This window comes from Mandrillus leucophaeus, unplaced genomic scaffold (genome assembly GCF_000951045.1).
Source record: "Mandrillus leucophaeus isolate KB7577 unplaced genomic scaffold, Mleu.le_1.0 Scaffold405, whole genome shotgun sequence".
Taxonomy (NCBI): domain Eukaryota; kingdom Metazoa; phylum Chordata; class Mammalia; order Primates; family Cercopithecidae; genus Mandrillus; species Mandrillus leucophaeus.
This window is the reverse complement of record NW_012104310.1, coordinates 704,876-720,755: the sequence shown is the minus strand read 5'-3', so window position 1 is coordinate 720,755 and position 15,880 is coordinate 704,876. Positions and strand designations below refer to the sequence as shown.

Genomic DNA, 15,880 nt, shown 5'->3' with positions numbered 1-15,880 from the left:
GGTAAGGTCATGATCAAGACCTAAACAATTCCAACAGTAAAGATGCAATAATCCCATTTGAGATTGAGACAATATATTACTTTCATAGCAAAACTCGAGGTTCCAGCTCTCCAAGGTTGTTGCACCACACACCAAAAAGGATGAAGCCCAAACAAAAGGGGCCAGATAATGCAACACAAGTTGGGGACACGTCATTGCTGAGGAGCTAATCCAGACTACAGCAAAATGATTTTGTGGTCTGCAGCTCCATTCCAGGCAGCTTTAGGTAGAATCAGGAGGTGATGAGAAACCGCCTCTTGACATTTCCTGGGAGAGATAGGGAGCCCATGTGGGAGGTGGTCTCACAGCAGGTCTTTGCAAGCCTCCCTTCTTTCTACGTTCTGGGAGAATCGCAAGGCATCCTATCAAAACTTAAATTAACTGTGGTTCAAAACTTTACCTGCATGGCCTGTGCGGACATGTGCAAGGTTGCCAGGTCATCATGGTGAGCTGTTATCCGATACTCACCCAGTTTCTTCCTTTATCATCTTCATCTGTACCAAGTCATTCTCTATTTTACATGTACAATGTGGCATCTTGCCTTTGTTCTTGTTGTTATCCTAACAGAGGTTATCCTTTTTCCTTCTCTGAAAATTCATATATTTTCCTGTCTCTGAGAAGTAGGTCTGATGCTACCAATTAAAAATACTTTCCTGCTTGTATAATCTCCCATTTGTATCTCTCTACTATTATTTATTTCTTGCCACCTTGTATTTCATGTTACTTGTGTTTATTTTCCTATTCCTCTAATTGACTTAAGCCTTTTGTCTAAAGGGGCCATGTCCAATTAACTTTTATCCCTTATGGAGGATGAGCACATTTCCTTGGTTTGCACATTTCTAAACAAATATATATTCTGTGCATGCACCGGTAGTATTCAGAACTCGAGATAAATATAACACCCAGAAGAAATATGAGTAAGTACCTATTTTCTCACACCACAGGCAAGGAATGATTTTTTTTTTAACTACTGGAAGGTATATTCCAGTGAGCTTTTTAGGTTTGGGAAGTTATAATCAGCTATTGACTGTTCTTAGGTGTACGTAATCACTAGTTGCTCCTTGAATTGTACTAGCAGATCCAGGTAGATACTATTCATCCAAACTCAGCTTGATTGATGAATTCCTAGCCACCAGAATTCTAGGAATTCCACGTTATCTTCTGAAAGATAGAAATTCACTAAGAACCAGCCAGATGAGATTTATTTTTGACTACAACTAGAGCAAATAGAGTTGAATACATGTGAGAGTTAGTCCCTAGTTCTACGGCTTCCGGATTCAGACCAGAAGATAAATCATGCTGAAAAACAAAGCAAAATTCCTGGTATTCTAATTGACTGAAGTTGTCAATCAAGTAGGTTCCACAAAGGAGATAGGATACTTCAGTACTAGCATTAGTAGGCTATCAGAAAGTTAACTTTTCCCTTCAATATAAATTGGTATTTCATTTTCATCTGGCATCACTTACGAACATAAAAGGCCTTACTTGAGACACTGCTACAGATGAGTGAGTGATGGATTTAACAGATTGCAAACACATCACTGATTTTAAATCACAGGTGCTGGGGGCCTCAATGTTCTTTAAAAAACTGCTGCCCAGATTATTGGGCAGATGGTCTTCAGGGAAGTATATTCACCAAGTAAGCCTTTGTAATGTTTTAAGTTGTTTGAGCCAAGAATGCTGAAAGGGCATAATGAAGTTTAATAGCATGAATACTACCAGCTAGTATTAATAGCTCTTCAGAGTCAGTATGTGATCTTTGGACACAAGCACTATAGTTTTAAGTTGCTGTATCACTTTAGTTCTATATTTCTGTTGCACTGTTGACTCTAAAAGAAAATGTACAACTTTATCAAGACATTCTGAGTTTCATTTGCCTGACTCTGGACTTCATATGATGTTTTAATCTTTCATTTTAGTACATTTGATATCTGATAAAATGTATTATTGATTTTTATTATTAGGAAATAGAAAGGCAGATTAAAATTACAGATATTCTTTAGTTACATTTGCTATATTGAGCTTTCTATCCATTCCAGTATCTGGTCAGAGAATATAGGGATTGGAAATAATCTTGTTCTAATATGGCATGTTTTATCTTCTCTCTGTTCCCACAATTCCCCCAAACTTTAGGTTGAATTTATTACTGCATGACCATGTTCTCTTCATAATCCTCCTGTGCTTTTCCTATTGGCTATATTCTGGACTCAAGAGATTGGTCAGTGAGGAACACGCAACTGCTTGGGCAGGCAGAAATACTATTTCAGTATACTGGAGTCAAACTAATTGATTACTTACAATGGACATTGAACTATCAAGTTCATACCTTAGGCTACTGTGTTATAAGATTCTCATATTTTAAGTAGAAGTGGCCACTGCATATTGTTAATATAAAACTGTTTCATGTCATATTTTTTTCTGTATATTTGAATTGCTTGCTTATCCAATTAAAATAATTATTCAGGAAGAAAATGAATGAGAAAATATTTGCAAAGCACGTGTTTCAGATAGCAAACTTAGCCTACTAATTGAAATTTCCTGATGACAAACTAATTAGCAAGAATATTTTTTAGATTGGTTTTCAGAGCTGGGATTAATTAAGAAAAATCTATTCTAAAATTACTTTCATTGTAGTGAGTTGGACACAATAGGGTTTAATAAATGATGAATAAGTAAATGTTTTGTCTCAGGAATCTATTATTTTTTAAATCAAGGTTTGTTTCTTTCCCTTACAAATAAAACATATTCGTGTTACAGAAAAATTTGAAATTCAGAAAGAGAGGTAATAAAATCTTGCCTAATTATTTAATCTGTCCACAACTAACATTAGTATGCTGGCATATTTTCTTCTAATCTTTGTTCATACACACTCACATCACACAACAAGTTGTTTTATGTTATGCTTTGATTTTCATTTTGCATTATTTAAGTTATCTTATTTAGTTAATATTTTTCAGATTGTGGCATAATCAGCAAAAACATCATTTGAATAATTGTGTATTTTTCTATTGTGTGAATATACCACAAATTCATCAACACTCTCTTATTGTTCAGAGGGTAGTGTTTAATATTCCCATTACTGAGAGACACAAAGTAAAGTCATGAGAAAAGCATTTCCCTACATATATATTTTTATGATAATATTGCTTTTTTTCTCTTTGGACTCCTAGAAATGGAATCACCACATCAAAAAACATGCTCACTTTTATGACTTTCTGGATTCTTTTCTTAGTTTGTTTCCTAAAATGTGTTTCTAGCTGACACATCTACAGAAGTGGGACATTACCTTCACAACAATGTTACTGGCATTGATTATCATTTTTACATAAAACAATTTTGTTGACCATCTAACTGCCTTTTGTGAAGAGACAATGAGTCCGTTATCATATCCAGACATTTTAGTTCCCTTTCTTCATCATGGAAGTGAAGTCGTGATACCACCACACCACTGTAAGGCACAGAAATCCGTAAACTTGCAAACTATTAGTGAATGTCTACCATTCTAGGTTCCAAGCCAGATAATTGTAAGCCAGAAAACAATTTAGCTACCTTTTGCAGGTATCAATTCATAGTTCATTATTATGGTTCTAATTACAGTAATAGAGAATTTAAAAATTCAGAAACAGTAAAACAGAAACCGTAAAAGGACAAAGAAGTTTAAAAAATAAAATATCCGAAGCAAAAATTCAAGCTAAAGTGCTTCCATCTTAAAACAAATGAACTTTAAAACTTCTTGTTTTCATTTTCAAGTGGTAGGAGCAGAAAGTTTCATGGCCTAAATAATAGAAAATAATAAATTTATCAGATCTAGGCTGAACGTTTATCTACTATAAATGAAATAGATGTCTTTCGACCACTAAATAGACATTACTATGTAACAGTTATAAATATAATGATGTATTCATCAGTAACCCATGAGTCAGCACTAATCTATTTCTTTTCTATTACCATAAGAATACCTGAATATTTGTATTGAAAGTGTATTGATTATTCAAAGAGAGTGCAACACAATTCACCTGGACTGACTTAGATTGAACAAATGAAAAGTTTCAAGTTAACTACATGAACTCTTAAGCATTTTTATGGAAATAGACCATATATTTACTCAGTTTGATGTTCCATTAACAGGTTATTAACTTATATAGGGAAAACAAAATTTCTTTATAAATTATATGTGGATATATTTTTATTTATGTTTTTCAATGTTTTATATTCTTTTTTAAAATATTATTAACATAAAATATTTTATAAAGAGTTTCTCACTCCTGCTTCACTCTAATACTCATTCCCACAAAACAGAACAGTTTCTAAGTCTCATATTCTAGAAATATATCATGCAAATGATCAATTTTGTTGAATAATCAATTTTATTTCATTGTTTATAGAAAATTGTTGTGAGCTAATCAGCTGTTGTTTTATTATATCTGTCTTATTAATAATTTATCTTTGTGTTTTCAGATTCCAAGAAAACAAAAAAACCTGTAGAAGGTACTGGACATGTTTCTTTTTTTCTGCCTTATGTTTGATTAACCCTGAAATAGCATACCTTCTTAAAGGATTGACATAGAAGAAGGAATTATGTGTGGGATAGAGGAGAAGAAAAAATGATTGAGATTAAGGGGGAGAGAGAGAGAGAGAGCCAAATCTATTCTGACAGTACTGCTATGAGAGGTATTTGGCAGTAATAGAAGTAAACACTGCATGTATTTACCTTTCGCAGTAATTGTTTCCAAAGAAATGTTTACTTGACAAGAAATTGAAAAATTTTCAGTATCAAACATTTATTTTACTAGAAAGCACACACTCAATTACTTTTTGACAGACCAGCATCAATTAGGAACTGATTTATCCCTTTCGGTCTTGAATAATTCATTTGGCAAGTATATCTGTGCCTCCTAGACTTGTTCACATAGTGTTTTTTTGTGTTTAAGAAACACACATCAGGTGTAAATAATTTAAAATGGTTAAACACTATAATCATGGGTTAATTTATTGTCAAATAATGTTTGCCAATCAAATTATGGAAGCACCTACAGTAATTAACAATACCTCATAACCTCACTGTGAAATTTCACCTCACTGTGAAATTTAAGGAGAGAAAATTGGAAGGAGCGGTGGGAAAAATTAGTCTAATCAATATGTAGGGTAGTAAATTTTATCTTTAAAGTTTTAAGAGCAATGATTTTGTTTGTATTTCTTTCAGTAGAACAGCCCAAGGGAAAAAGTAAGGAAATGCATGCAGTGTATTTGTGTACTTTTTTTTTTTACTACTATTATTTGCCTGCTGCTGTATTTAGACCTGGAGTTTTGAATCCACCTTTCCTATGTTTTATGCATGTGAACTCTGTTGTTTTTTGTCCAACTGAAAAAAATACACAGTCTGGGGGTTATAGTGGACTGAGAAGCATAGTAATCATTTTTAGAACTCTTTCTCAAGTTCATGCAATCATCTAACAATACTCTTGACGAGCTTGTAATCAAAAGTAAAACTGCATTCCATTAACCCAAACTGACTTATGTTTTTGTAAATTTAGTCCTAATCTGGTTAGTTCTCAGTCTTTTGAAGATTGACTACAAGTTCTTTTCCAGGCTAGCTTTACAACTTTTTCCTATCTTTCTTTTTGTAATCTGTAGCATTTTGGAATGTACATGTGATATATGACATATTTCCCATAACATAATTTCCCCCAACACGCACTATGAGCTCTGTCTAATTGTGTTGCTATTCAGCCTCATCCACTGTTGCTTTAATACACTATTAAGGCTGTTTGCTAACAGTTCAGTCAAGCTCAATACTTTAAGGTATGTCTTTCACAAATATATGTTCTCCTCTGAAGAAAATAAGATATATTTAACAAAAGAAAGCAAAAGAAAAAAGAAAAAAACCACCTAAACTTATTCCATTTACTATTAAAAATTAGCACATTACCAGCAATATAGAGATTTTAAGAGTCTAGTAGTATCAAAAATATGTTTTAAAATACATACCAATTGAAATATATTTATGTATGTTTTGGCCCTACATAAAGTAAGGATGCTGAGACATTCAACGTCGTAAAAATGCTCTAAAATGCCCTGTGGAGACACTCATGAAATTATACTTCAACTCAGCCAGGGGGAGCAATCCATCTATAGAGAGGTGTGAGTTCTCTCAGTTCAGATTTATGTGTGTGCAGAGCTGCTGATGAGTACTGGCACAGTGATACTGAAAGCACTCTATAAACACTGAACCAGCAGGAAAATGGAGGACAACCGGAGATTCGAAAAATAGTATTAAAGTATATATAGAGAGAGCCTTAAGACCCTTTATTACAGTTTATATGATTTAAAAGTTCCTGCAGACACTGCAGCTCCTTGGCAATCTTCAGGGCACTGATGCACTTAATAAATAAACATGCCTTCTCACGCATTCATTCACAACTCAGCGGTTTCCCTCCTTGAGAAGGTCTGCAGATTGTGACTTGGGTAGCAATAAGGAGAAGAAATAGTTTTCTTCAAAACACCTATCAATTCTTTTCAATTTCACTCATTTGCTGTGGTTTATCATCTAGACTTGCTTTTATTATTTTTAGTGTTGTATCTTTGAATTTCTTTGATTTGGATTTTTTGTCTTGAGGGTTGCTTTATTCAATGGTACAGCCCAATTTTATATTTTATTTTGCTTCTACTTTTCCAATAATCACAACTTAAAGGTTGTTCACTTTTCAGATATTTTTAATTATGGTTAGGGGAAACAGGATGAAGAGTATGAGACCGTCCTGTACATTTTGTAAATGTTTGTGAGCTATAATTTTTTTCAAAATAAAAAGTAAAAGAGAGAGGCCTCAAAAATCAACCATAGCATGATTTTGTGGTCCCTATAGAGTTAAAGAGTAAATCAATGTATATGTAATATGGTAATTCAATAACTACACCATGAGCTATCCTGTATAATGAACAAATTAGCACAGCTATTTTCCAGCTTGTATAATGGCTTTCTGATAAGATTGAGGGGACTTTGTTTTAACTTTTAATCTTATGTATAGTTGGTATTCAATTTTGATGCATATCGAGATCTGCTTGCAGTACTTTTTTGACTGTCATCACTGATTATTTGTGACTGTCATCACAAATTTCTTAGAAATGTGTTATGATTAGAGCTTCAGTTAAGCAATACCTTAAACAATGCATTTAATTGCTCTTCATTTGCCAGACAACATTTGATAATGTTCTAATTTTGTTTAATTTTAGCTAAATCGTCATAGCTTCTTCCTTTTGACCTGCAACACTTGGTCAAACCATTTGTTTCATTTTTTTGTTTTACTGCTTAAAGGCTTTCTTAAAGGAGGATAAGTTGCTCATACCATACTTGTTTAATTACAAAGCCTGACTAACAAAATTGTATACTTGAGAAATTGATGTGGTGACCATAGCATTCTATGACACTCTATATTTTTAAAATATAGTTTGTAGAATTCTTTCAGCATGCACATATTTTAGTCTTCAAAATCTATTCATTAAATAAAACTTTAAGAATCTTTCCATTCTTTTTCTTTAAAATATCAGATAAAAATGTGTGTATGTTAAAGTATTTCTTGAAAATCTTCTTTTAAATTAATTTGACAAGGTTGTCAAGGCAAAATAAATAAGAGTAGAAATGTAGATGATAGCACTTCATATAAAATTAGTACTTGCAATTCTTATAAAATTAGTGCTTATTATAATGTAAATATCAGCTTAATCTTGAGAACAAAATAATGCTTTGTCTCATACAATATTGACAAAAGTAGATTCCTGAAAAGAAACGCCATATAAAGAGGACTCCAAAAGGAGCATTTGTCCGAAAAGCAAGGCAAATGTTTTACCCTGAAACTTCTTTTTCTATATTAGTGTCTTAAATGTATCTCACAAAGCCTTTGTCTTAGCTTAACAGCTATTTCTTCCATGTAAGAAGATTCTTAGAAGAGGCAGTCCACGTGAAATGCGCTAATCTTCAACGTTCTGAGAATTATTTTAAAATAACTGCAATAAGGTGGGGTGCTGTGGCTCATGCCTGTAAACCTAGCATTTTGAGAGGCTGAGGTGGGTGGATCTCTTAAGTTCAGAAATTTGAGACCAGCCTGACCAACATGGTGAGACTTTGTCTCCACACACACACATACACACACACATACAACAAATCTGGCTACACATGGTGTGTGCCTGTAGACCCAAGCTATCTGGGAGGCTGAGATTGATGGATCAATTAAGCCCAGGAGGTGGAGGCTGCAGTGAACTTGAATTGTAACACTGCGCTACAACCTGGCAACAGAACGAGACCCTGTCTCAAAAAACTAAGCAATTTCTTAAAAAGCTGTAGTAATTGTCTTTTGTACTTACTATTTTGACTCAAATTTATTTCATATTGATCTAATATAATAGCAAATTTCTTTTTTTTTACCCTTTTTGGATTCTATTTTATTTTTCTGGTTTTTCATCTGTAAAAAATTCAAATTCCTCTAATATTCAGAATATTTTGATGCTGCCCCATAAGGAAACTCCCAAGATAAATGGAAGAAGTAATTATTTTAAGTATACAATCTTAGTCTTTTTATGTAAGCTATTATTAGTTGCTGCAATCTGGCATCAGCACATGCATGTTTCTTTGTGTTCAAATAATTAAGTTGGGATTCATAAACTTTAGAATAATAATAATAATAACAATAATAATATGTTTCAGAACAGGAAAAGAAAGAAAAACATGTGGAACCAGGTAACTGTTTTTAAATTCCTCTGTTCTCACAATTTCATAATATTATTTGATTTGCAATTGAATACTGAATTGCAATTGAATGACATAAAATGTTGATTTTTTTTCTTTCCTTTTTGATACAGCAAAGTCACCAAAGAAAGAACATTCAGGTGAGTAAGACCACTGTTGCTGGACCCCAAATACTGATGTCCAGTGTTTATTAATGCTGTAGCCTCAAACAGGTGGTAAGACAGTAGCAGTAAAAGGCAGGGAATGCTTCCATCTCACAGTGGTTTTTTCCAAGTTCTTGACATGGACATAACATCAATGCAGCTTTAGAAAATGAGAGCCAAATGTTACACCCTTGCTCCTCAATGTGTGTTCTGTGAACTAGCAGCATCAGGATCACCCAAGAGGTTATTAGAAATGCAGAATTTTTGGCCCCATTCAAGACCTACTGAATCAGAGTCTGTAACTTCACAAGATCCTCGGTGAATTCATCTGTACAGTATTTGTGAAGTGTACTGTTTCACAGTTTAGTGTAAAAGCAAGACAAAACAAGAACAAAACACTTTCTGTAAATGCATTATACATTGCTTTGTTTTTATAGTATGGAATAATCACTTCCAGCAAATATTATCTCCCAATTCATAATCTTAATAACATTTCCTGAGTGTTCAAGGGAGTTGCGGTGAGAGTAAAAGTAGATTTTGCCCTAAATATATTTACATTCTGATAAGAAAAACAAATGATTGAGAGTCAAACAACCAGACAAATAAACCTATCAAAAAAAAAAAAAAACCCTAAAAGTGCAGTCGTTATGGATACCAAATTATTGTTTTGAAGTTTTCTAGCATTTAAGCTGCCCAATTAATCATTTCAAATAAAAATGTCTGAAACCATTTATATTTCCCTCGTTTAAAACTATCACCTCTTGATTTTGCCTGGCTAACTCCTACTGAAGGAGCTTCACTGAGTTATTTAGTGTTGTGTGTGTGTGTGTGTGTGTGTGTGTGTGTGGGTATAGGTGATCATAACCTCATGTGATACCCACCAGTCATTCTTCCCATTTCATTTTATTTAAATGGAAATAGCATCTGCTCAGTCTTATTTAAATAACTGTGAAAAGGGGCTCAATTGTACTCCCATCCTGCCACAAACCATGGAAAACTACAGGTTTGAATCCACATTTATTATTCATTTTTAAAGATTATAAAACATCCTGAGACAACCCAAATCTGTTGTGTCTGTCCAATTACTTCCCATAGCATCATTTTCTTACTTTTATAATATTCCATATGCTGTTAAAATCATTATCTTTTCCCTTTTCTACCTTATATAGTCAGAAATGAGAAGAAGCCGACTGTTTTTTCTCTTTATTCCGAGAGCACCTATTGTAATGCCAGGACACACTGGGCACTTGATGATGGCTTATTGGGTGAAGGAAGAAACACCAAATAGAATAATTACATTTTTATAAATTTAAAAAAATGAAACCTTTAAAATAATTTACAAGATACAATAATTGCACATTTCAGCATTTCACATTTTCACAGTATTTGACCTTTGGGAAGAAATGTTTTGTCTTCTTTCCAGAGAACACCCTATTGGTTCAGAGTTGCATTTCCTCAAGCATAACACATCTTCTCACTTATGTATGTAAGAAGAAACCTAAGGTAGTGCATGCATTATAGAAAGATAGAGAGACATACAGAATGACTATTGGTGTAGCCAATTTTAAAAGTTTTAATAGTTAAATATTACTGTCTAATATTGAACCTGACAAAATAAGATAAATTTCTTGAAATTATTATATATTTATTTTGGTGTGTGATTACAATGCAGCAACTTAGCAGTAATTAGCTGTAGTTCAAAAATTAAAACCTTTGATTTGAATAATTTATCAAGTGAACTCATTCTTTTCACACTATTTTATAGACTTTGAGGAAAATGCATTTGCCTGTATATAAAAAAATGAGATCTTTGGATGATTAAAGATGGAGAGCAAGATGAATGAGTTTTGAATGAACATTCTGTGTTGGAAGAAGTTGTATGAATAACAAACAATTAAATTCTATAATTCATGGAATATATTTGGATTATATCAAAAAAATTGCACAGTATTTTATTTTCTGTTTCTCAGATCTTATATTTGTTTAGCTTCCAATATTATACACACAATCTTTAAACAATTAAAATAACCTTAAAATTATTTTGGAAAGAGATAAGCAGACTTGTTATTACTGTTAACCTTATTATTTCTTGTCATTAACAGTTCCAAGTGAAAAACAAGTAAAAGCAAGTATGTTGAACAAAATTTTTAAAGAAGAGCATATTTTAGCAGCTTACTCATTTGAGTTTTCTGCTATAGACTATGCTAGTGCTAATTTTGAGAATGGCTTACCAGCTTTTTGATATGATTATTTGTTGTGTTGAATATACAAAATTACTTATCCCTGCCTTTTCTGTGAATTCATTCTTATTAAAATTTATCTATAGAGCTTTCATTTGTTAATTTGGCCACATCATGACACCTTTGCGAAGTGTTATATTTTTATTTCTCATTTTGCAGTATAATAAGTGAATTCTTCAGTACACATCAGACTGAATTATCCTAATGATTAATCAGTTGATCAAACCAGTAGGCAACCTAATTTGTCTACCATGAATATCCCATCTCTAACGAAAGGAAGCCCCTCAACATTTTCCTAACCATTGCTCTTGGAATGTCACAATTCCCTTTTAAGCTTTCTATTCTTGGATTGTGAAATATTAACTGATAACCATAACATACCTTGGCATTTGCAGCAATGGTAGCTTTGACAATATGCTTAGGGAAAAATACTGAGAAACTGTTGATATTTCTTAGTTTGATGAAGTACCTGACTGTTATTAATAAAAGTTATTTTAAGCATAATGGAAAATATTTTGTTTTAGGAGGAAATATATAAGCTTTGTTTATAGGATTTAGGTCAGTCCTCAGTTCTATACATGACATCAATGTGCTTATATATATTTTTGAGAGGTTAGGGGTAAACAAGTACTGGTAATGCTACTAATACATAAAACAAATGCGTATTTTATTTAGTGCTGAGGGTTTTTTTGTTTTGTTTTTAAATTTTGTTTTTGTTTTTGTTTTTGTTTTTGGTGGAGTCTTGCTCTGTCACCGGACTGGAGTGCAGTGGCATGATCTTGGCTCACTGCAACCTCTGCCTCCTGGGTTCAAGCGATTCTCCTGCCTCAGCCTCCCAAGTAGTTTTTGAGACATATTACATCAGTAGATACATCAGATAATAATTGAAAAATATATTGAGTAACTTGGTAGGAATGTCTTCTTTTAAAAAAATTACAGTTGAAAGTATACACATAGATATTGAGAACTTTGCAAGAGAGGTTTAACATGAATCTAAAATTCCATTTATATTTCCATGAAAAATTTTAGTTAAATGTACAGCTGATTGGAACTCTATATTATGGAGTCTTTACTATGCTGATACTTAGTCTGTAGAAATGCATAATCAAGAAAGTATATCAAACAAATCTGATAATTTTGTAGCACTGGCAGAGAGCTTTAGATTGAAGATTGCTCTGAAGATGAACATCTTCTTCCCAGAAAAATGTGATATGTAGATAAAAATATTCATTTGCAATAAAAAAATCTGTAAGTTCTGCTATCTATGAAACATACCATCCAATCAGGTTTTGAAGAGATCAGCATATTTTGCAGAAAATTAGCAAATTAGCTTGCCAAATCATCTTAAACCCAATATAAGTTTCATAAGAGTTAATATTCTACTCCCTATACAGTTGAGAGATTTGCACTTGACACGAACATTATCCTTCAACACAAAAATTAATTAGACATAATTCACAAACTGCTTAAATTACCTGATAACAAGGTGACCACCCATTTTCCCAACTAAAAATGGATTTTGGTATTGAAGTCATACAGCAGGAGAATTTTTATTCAGTTGCTATAAAGGCTACTTATAAAGTTAATGCCTAAAACAAAAATTACATATCATTACAGTTACTCTTGAAAAGCCTTTAAATCATGCATATAGTATGGTGCACATAGTTTTCTGTATATAACCTGCACATTTGGGATATGATTTTACAGTCTGTTAAGTTGTGAGAGCAAGTGAAAGTGATAGAGATATATTATTTAACATAAATTATGTATTTATGTGATGCAATTCCATAGTATTGAATTTAAAGGGATAGATGAGATTGACAGGGTTAAAGTCAGTCAAAGAAAAAAGTAAAAGGGGATTTGTCATTAAGACTGGATTAAAGGAAATAACTGGAAGGTGGATTGAGTTTGTGATATGGGATTGTTTACTCTAGATCTGGAGGAAACACCTGAAATCACTGTAGGAAAAATACTGGAGGACATGGACAAGCTTGGGAGGTACATCAAATTCGGAGTAGAGTATATATTAGTCCATTTTCACGCTGCTGATAAAGACATATCCCATACTGGGCAATTTACCAAGGAAAGAGGTTTAATGAACTGACAGCCCCACATGGCCGGGGAGGCCTCACAATAATAATGGAAGGCAAGGAGGAGCAAGTCACATCTTACATGGATGGTTGCAGGCAAAAAGAGCTCTTGTGTGGGGAAACTCCCGTTTTTAAAACCATCAGCTCTCGTGAGACTTACTCACTATCACGAGAACAGCATGGGAAAGTCTTACCACCATGATTCAATTGCCTCCCACTGGGTCCCTTCCACAATGTGAGGGACTTGAAGATGAGATTTAGGTGGGGGTACAGCCAAACCATATCATAGAGTCTCATGGTAACATGAACTTCAAGAAAATGAAAACCTTTCAGATTACTGGTGCGACGCTAAACAAGAGCACTTCATGTTTCCACATCAAAAGTTATGTGTTAGGGTGTGGTTTGGATGAAGAAAGAGTACCTTGGACTAGGCAGGGGTGCTGAACCTAGCCTGGCCATTTCTGCAACTCAGCAAAGACTCCTTTATTTATCATAGTGTAAGCAAGAATACGTCAACACACCCAACTGCCCTGCCTGCATTCCCCTTCATGTGCCTCTCCACACATTGGATGGCAATACAGAGGCTGACAATAAAATCAGTAATATCCAAGCAGGAAGAGGACCCAACAAGTAGATGTGTAGACTGTAAAGCACTTCATGGCTTTAACACTGCATATATGGTGAATCTTCAAGAGGAAATATAGTAGACATTGTTTACCAAATATATGTGACCACATCACTCCTTTCTCTTTCAATGACCACATCAAGGATCACTATTTTTCAGGAACTTGGGTAGCACTGTCCCAGGTCACTTTATTGCACCTCAAGGACCTTGGGACTGGGATGATGTATTCCATATGCATGGTCAGCCAGTCAGTGGTCAGTTTGAATTTTGAGAAAAATAACCACCAAAGCGCAGGATAAGGCCAAACTATAGTCATTTTTAACTCTGGATCTAATAATCGGGCATTTTTCACCTTTTGATTTTAGCATTGCACAGATTGGGTGCTATGTTCAGCCACCAAGCCTGACTATGTTTATCTCCTTAACCACACTTCAGTGTCTAAGCGTGTGAGTCAGATATCTATCATCAAATCTACTAATGTATGTCAGGATCATTTAGGAGATGTCTGTATGCAGAATTTAAAAGTAAAGTCCCATTGAATTTATTCAGTTATGTATGTTAGAAGAATATTTGGAGACAATTGCTCTTAATAAAATTGCGTGTTTTTTTGACTCAGTTTAAGTACTCTAGCATGGGAATGTCAAAAGTCTATGGGAAGATCTATAGGCCTGAAACATAGTGCTTGATATAAAATGAATTGTCTCTAGATCACATGCTGCATGCCAAATATAATCTTGGTTGATCTATGATCTTAGTCAGTTATAACAGTCTTCATGTACTATATTGTCCCAGAATAATTATTACCTGCACCTACTTTCACTTGCTCAGTTTTGTATTATATATTATATAATTACTAATAGTATCACAGCTGGTGCTGCCAGAATATATTCAAAACATCACTCATACAGCACTAGAGTGATGATTTTATGAGGTTTAAGTATCAGGAAAGGTAAGATGTGAGAGACCTAGGGCTGCCTTAGGTGGTAGGGTAAGGCGTGCTTCTTATTTGAAACTGTATAAAGATGAGGTTGGTGTTCTGAGTGCCAGCCCCAAGCTGAAAAATGCCATAGTTCAGAGTCAAAGAATGTTCATCGAGATTGACACAAAGAGATCCAAGCTAGACTGATGAGTACTGACAAAAGTAAAATCTAAGTTCAATTAAGACATGAAGAGGTAGGGGAGAAAGGGACAGAATTTCAAATGGGAAACCAGAAATAAATTTTAGTATTATAAAAGTGACATAATGAACACAGCAACATGGCACTATAAAGCATGGCTATTGAGATCAGGACTACATATCTTAAGTATTAGTAATAAAGTAGTCCCTGGATATTGTATTATAAAGGGCAGAATGGTATTGGTGTAGATATAAATTTTCCAATAAGACAGAAAAAAAGAGACCTAAAATACATCACGCTTGAGTAAAAATCTGACATAAGAAAGAGCAGCCATTTCAGAGAGTCAGAGAGTGGATAGATTATTTTTAATGTTGCTGATATAGCTCATATTCAATACAAAAATATAGTTTATTCTTATTTCATACAATTCTAAAATATCAGTTCCAAATGGTTCAAGAACTTAAATACTAAAGGCAAAATTGGCATTATCGTTTTTTTAACCATAGGAAAATATGTAGTTTATTGAAACATGGGAGGATTTGAAAAACTAGATGTTCAAAATTCTAGTCATACATTTAATAGCTGACATTTTATTGTATTAGAATTATGAACTTCAATTTATCAATAAATGCCATAAAGAAAGATAACGGACAAGTCACCAACTTGTAAAACATACTTGTAACATATTTAAATAGCAAGAGATTAATAGCAAAAATAGATGAACACTACAAAAATTTTTTAAAAAGACAAAGACCTTGAGAGACAATGGGCAGAAAAGAAAATGGCCGCTAGATATAAGACTGCATTAAAAAAAAGAAAATGCAAATGTTCTATAAACATATCAAAAGATGTTCAACCTCTAAGTAATAATGGAATTGTACTTAA

At 33.5% G+C, this 15,880-nt stretch overlaps 1 protein-coding gene across 1 annotated transcript in view; it reads left to right on the top strand.

Annotated features, from left to right (window-relative positions):
* TRDN (triadin) overlaps positions 1 to 15,880 on the top strand; it is a 419,992-nt gene that overhangs the window by 247,940 nt on the left and 156,172 nt on the right. Inside the window, exons 15-19 of the mRNA XM_011992160.1 lie at positions 4,498 to 4,527; positions 5,243 to 5,263; positions 8,738 to 8,770; positions 8,893 to 8,919; positions 11,025 to 11,051. Coding sequence (XP_011847550.1) covers positions 4,498 to 4,527; positions 5,243 to 5,263; positions 8,738 to 8,770; positions 8,893 to 8,919; positions 11,025 to 11,051 — 138 coding nt within the window. The remainder of the gene's footprint in view (positions 1 to 4,497; positions 4,528 to 5,242; positions 5,264 to 8,737; positions 8,771 to 8,892; positions 8,920 to 11,024; positions 11,052 to 15,880) is intronic.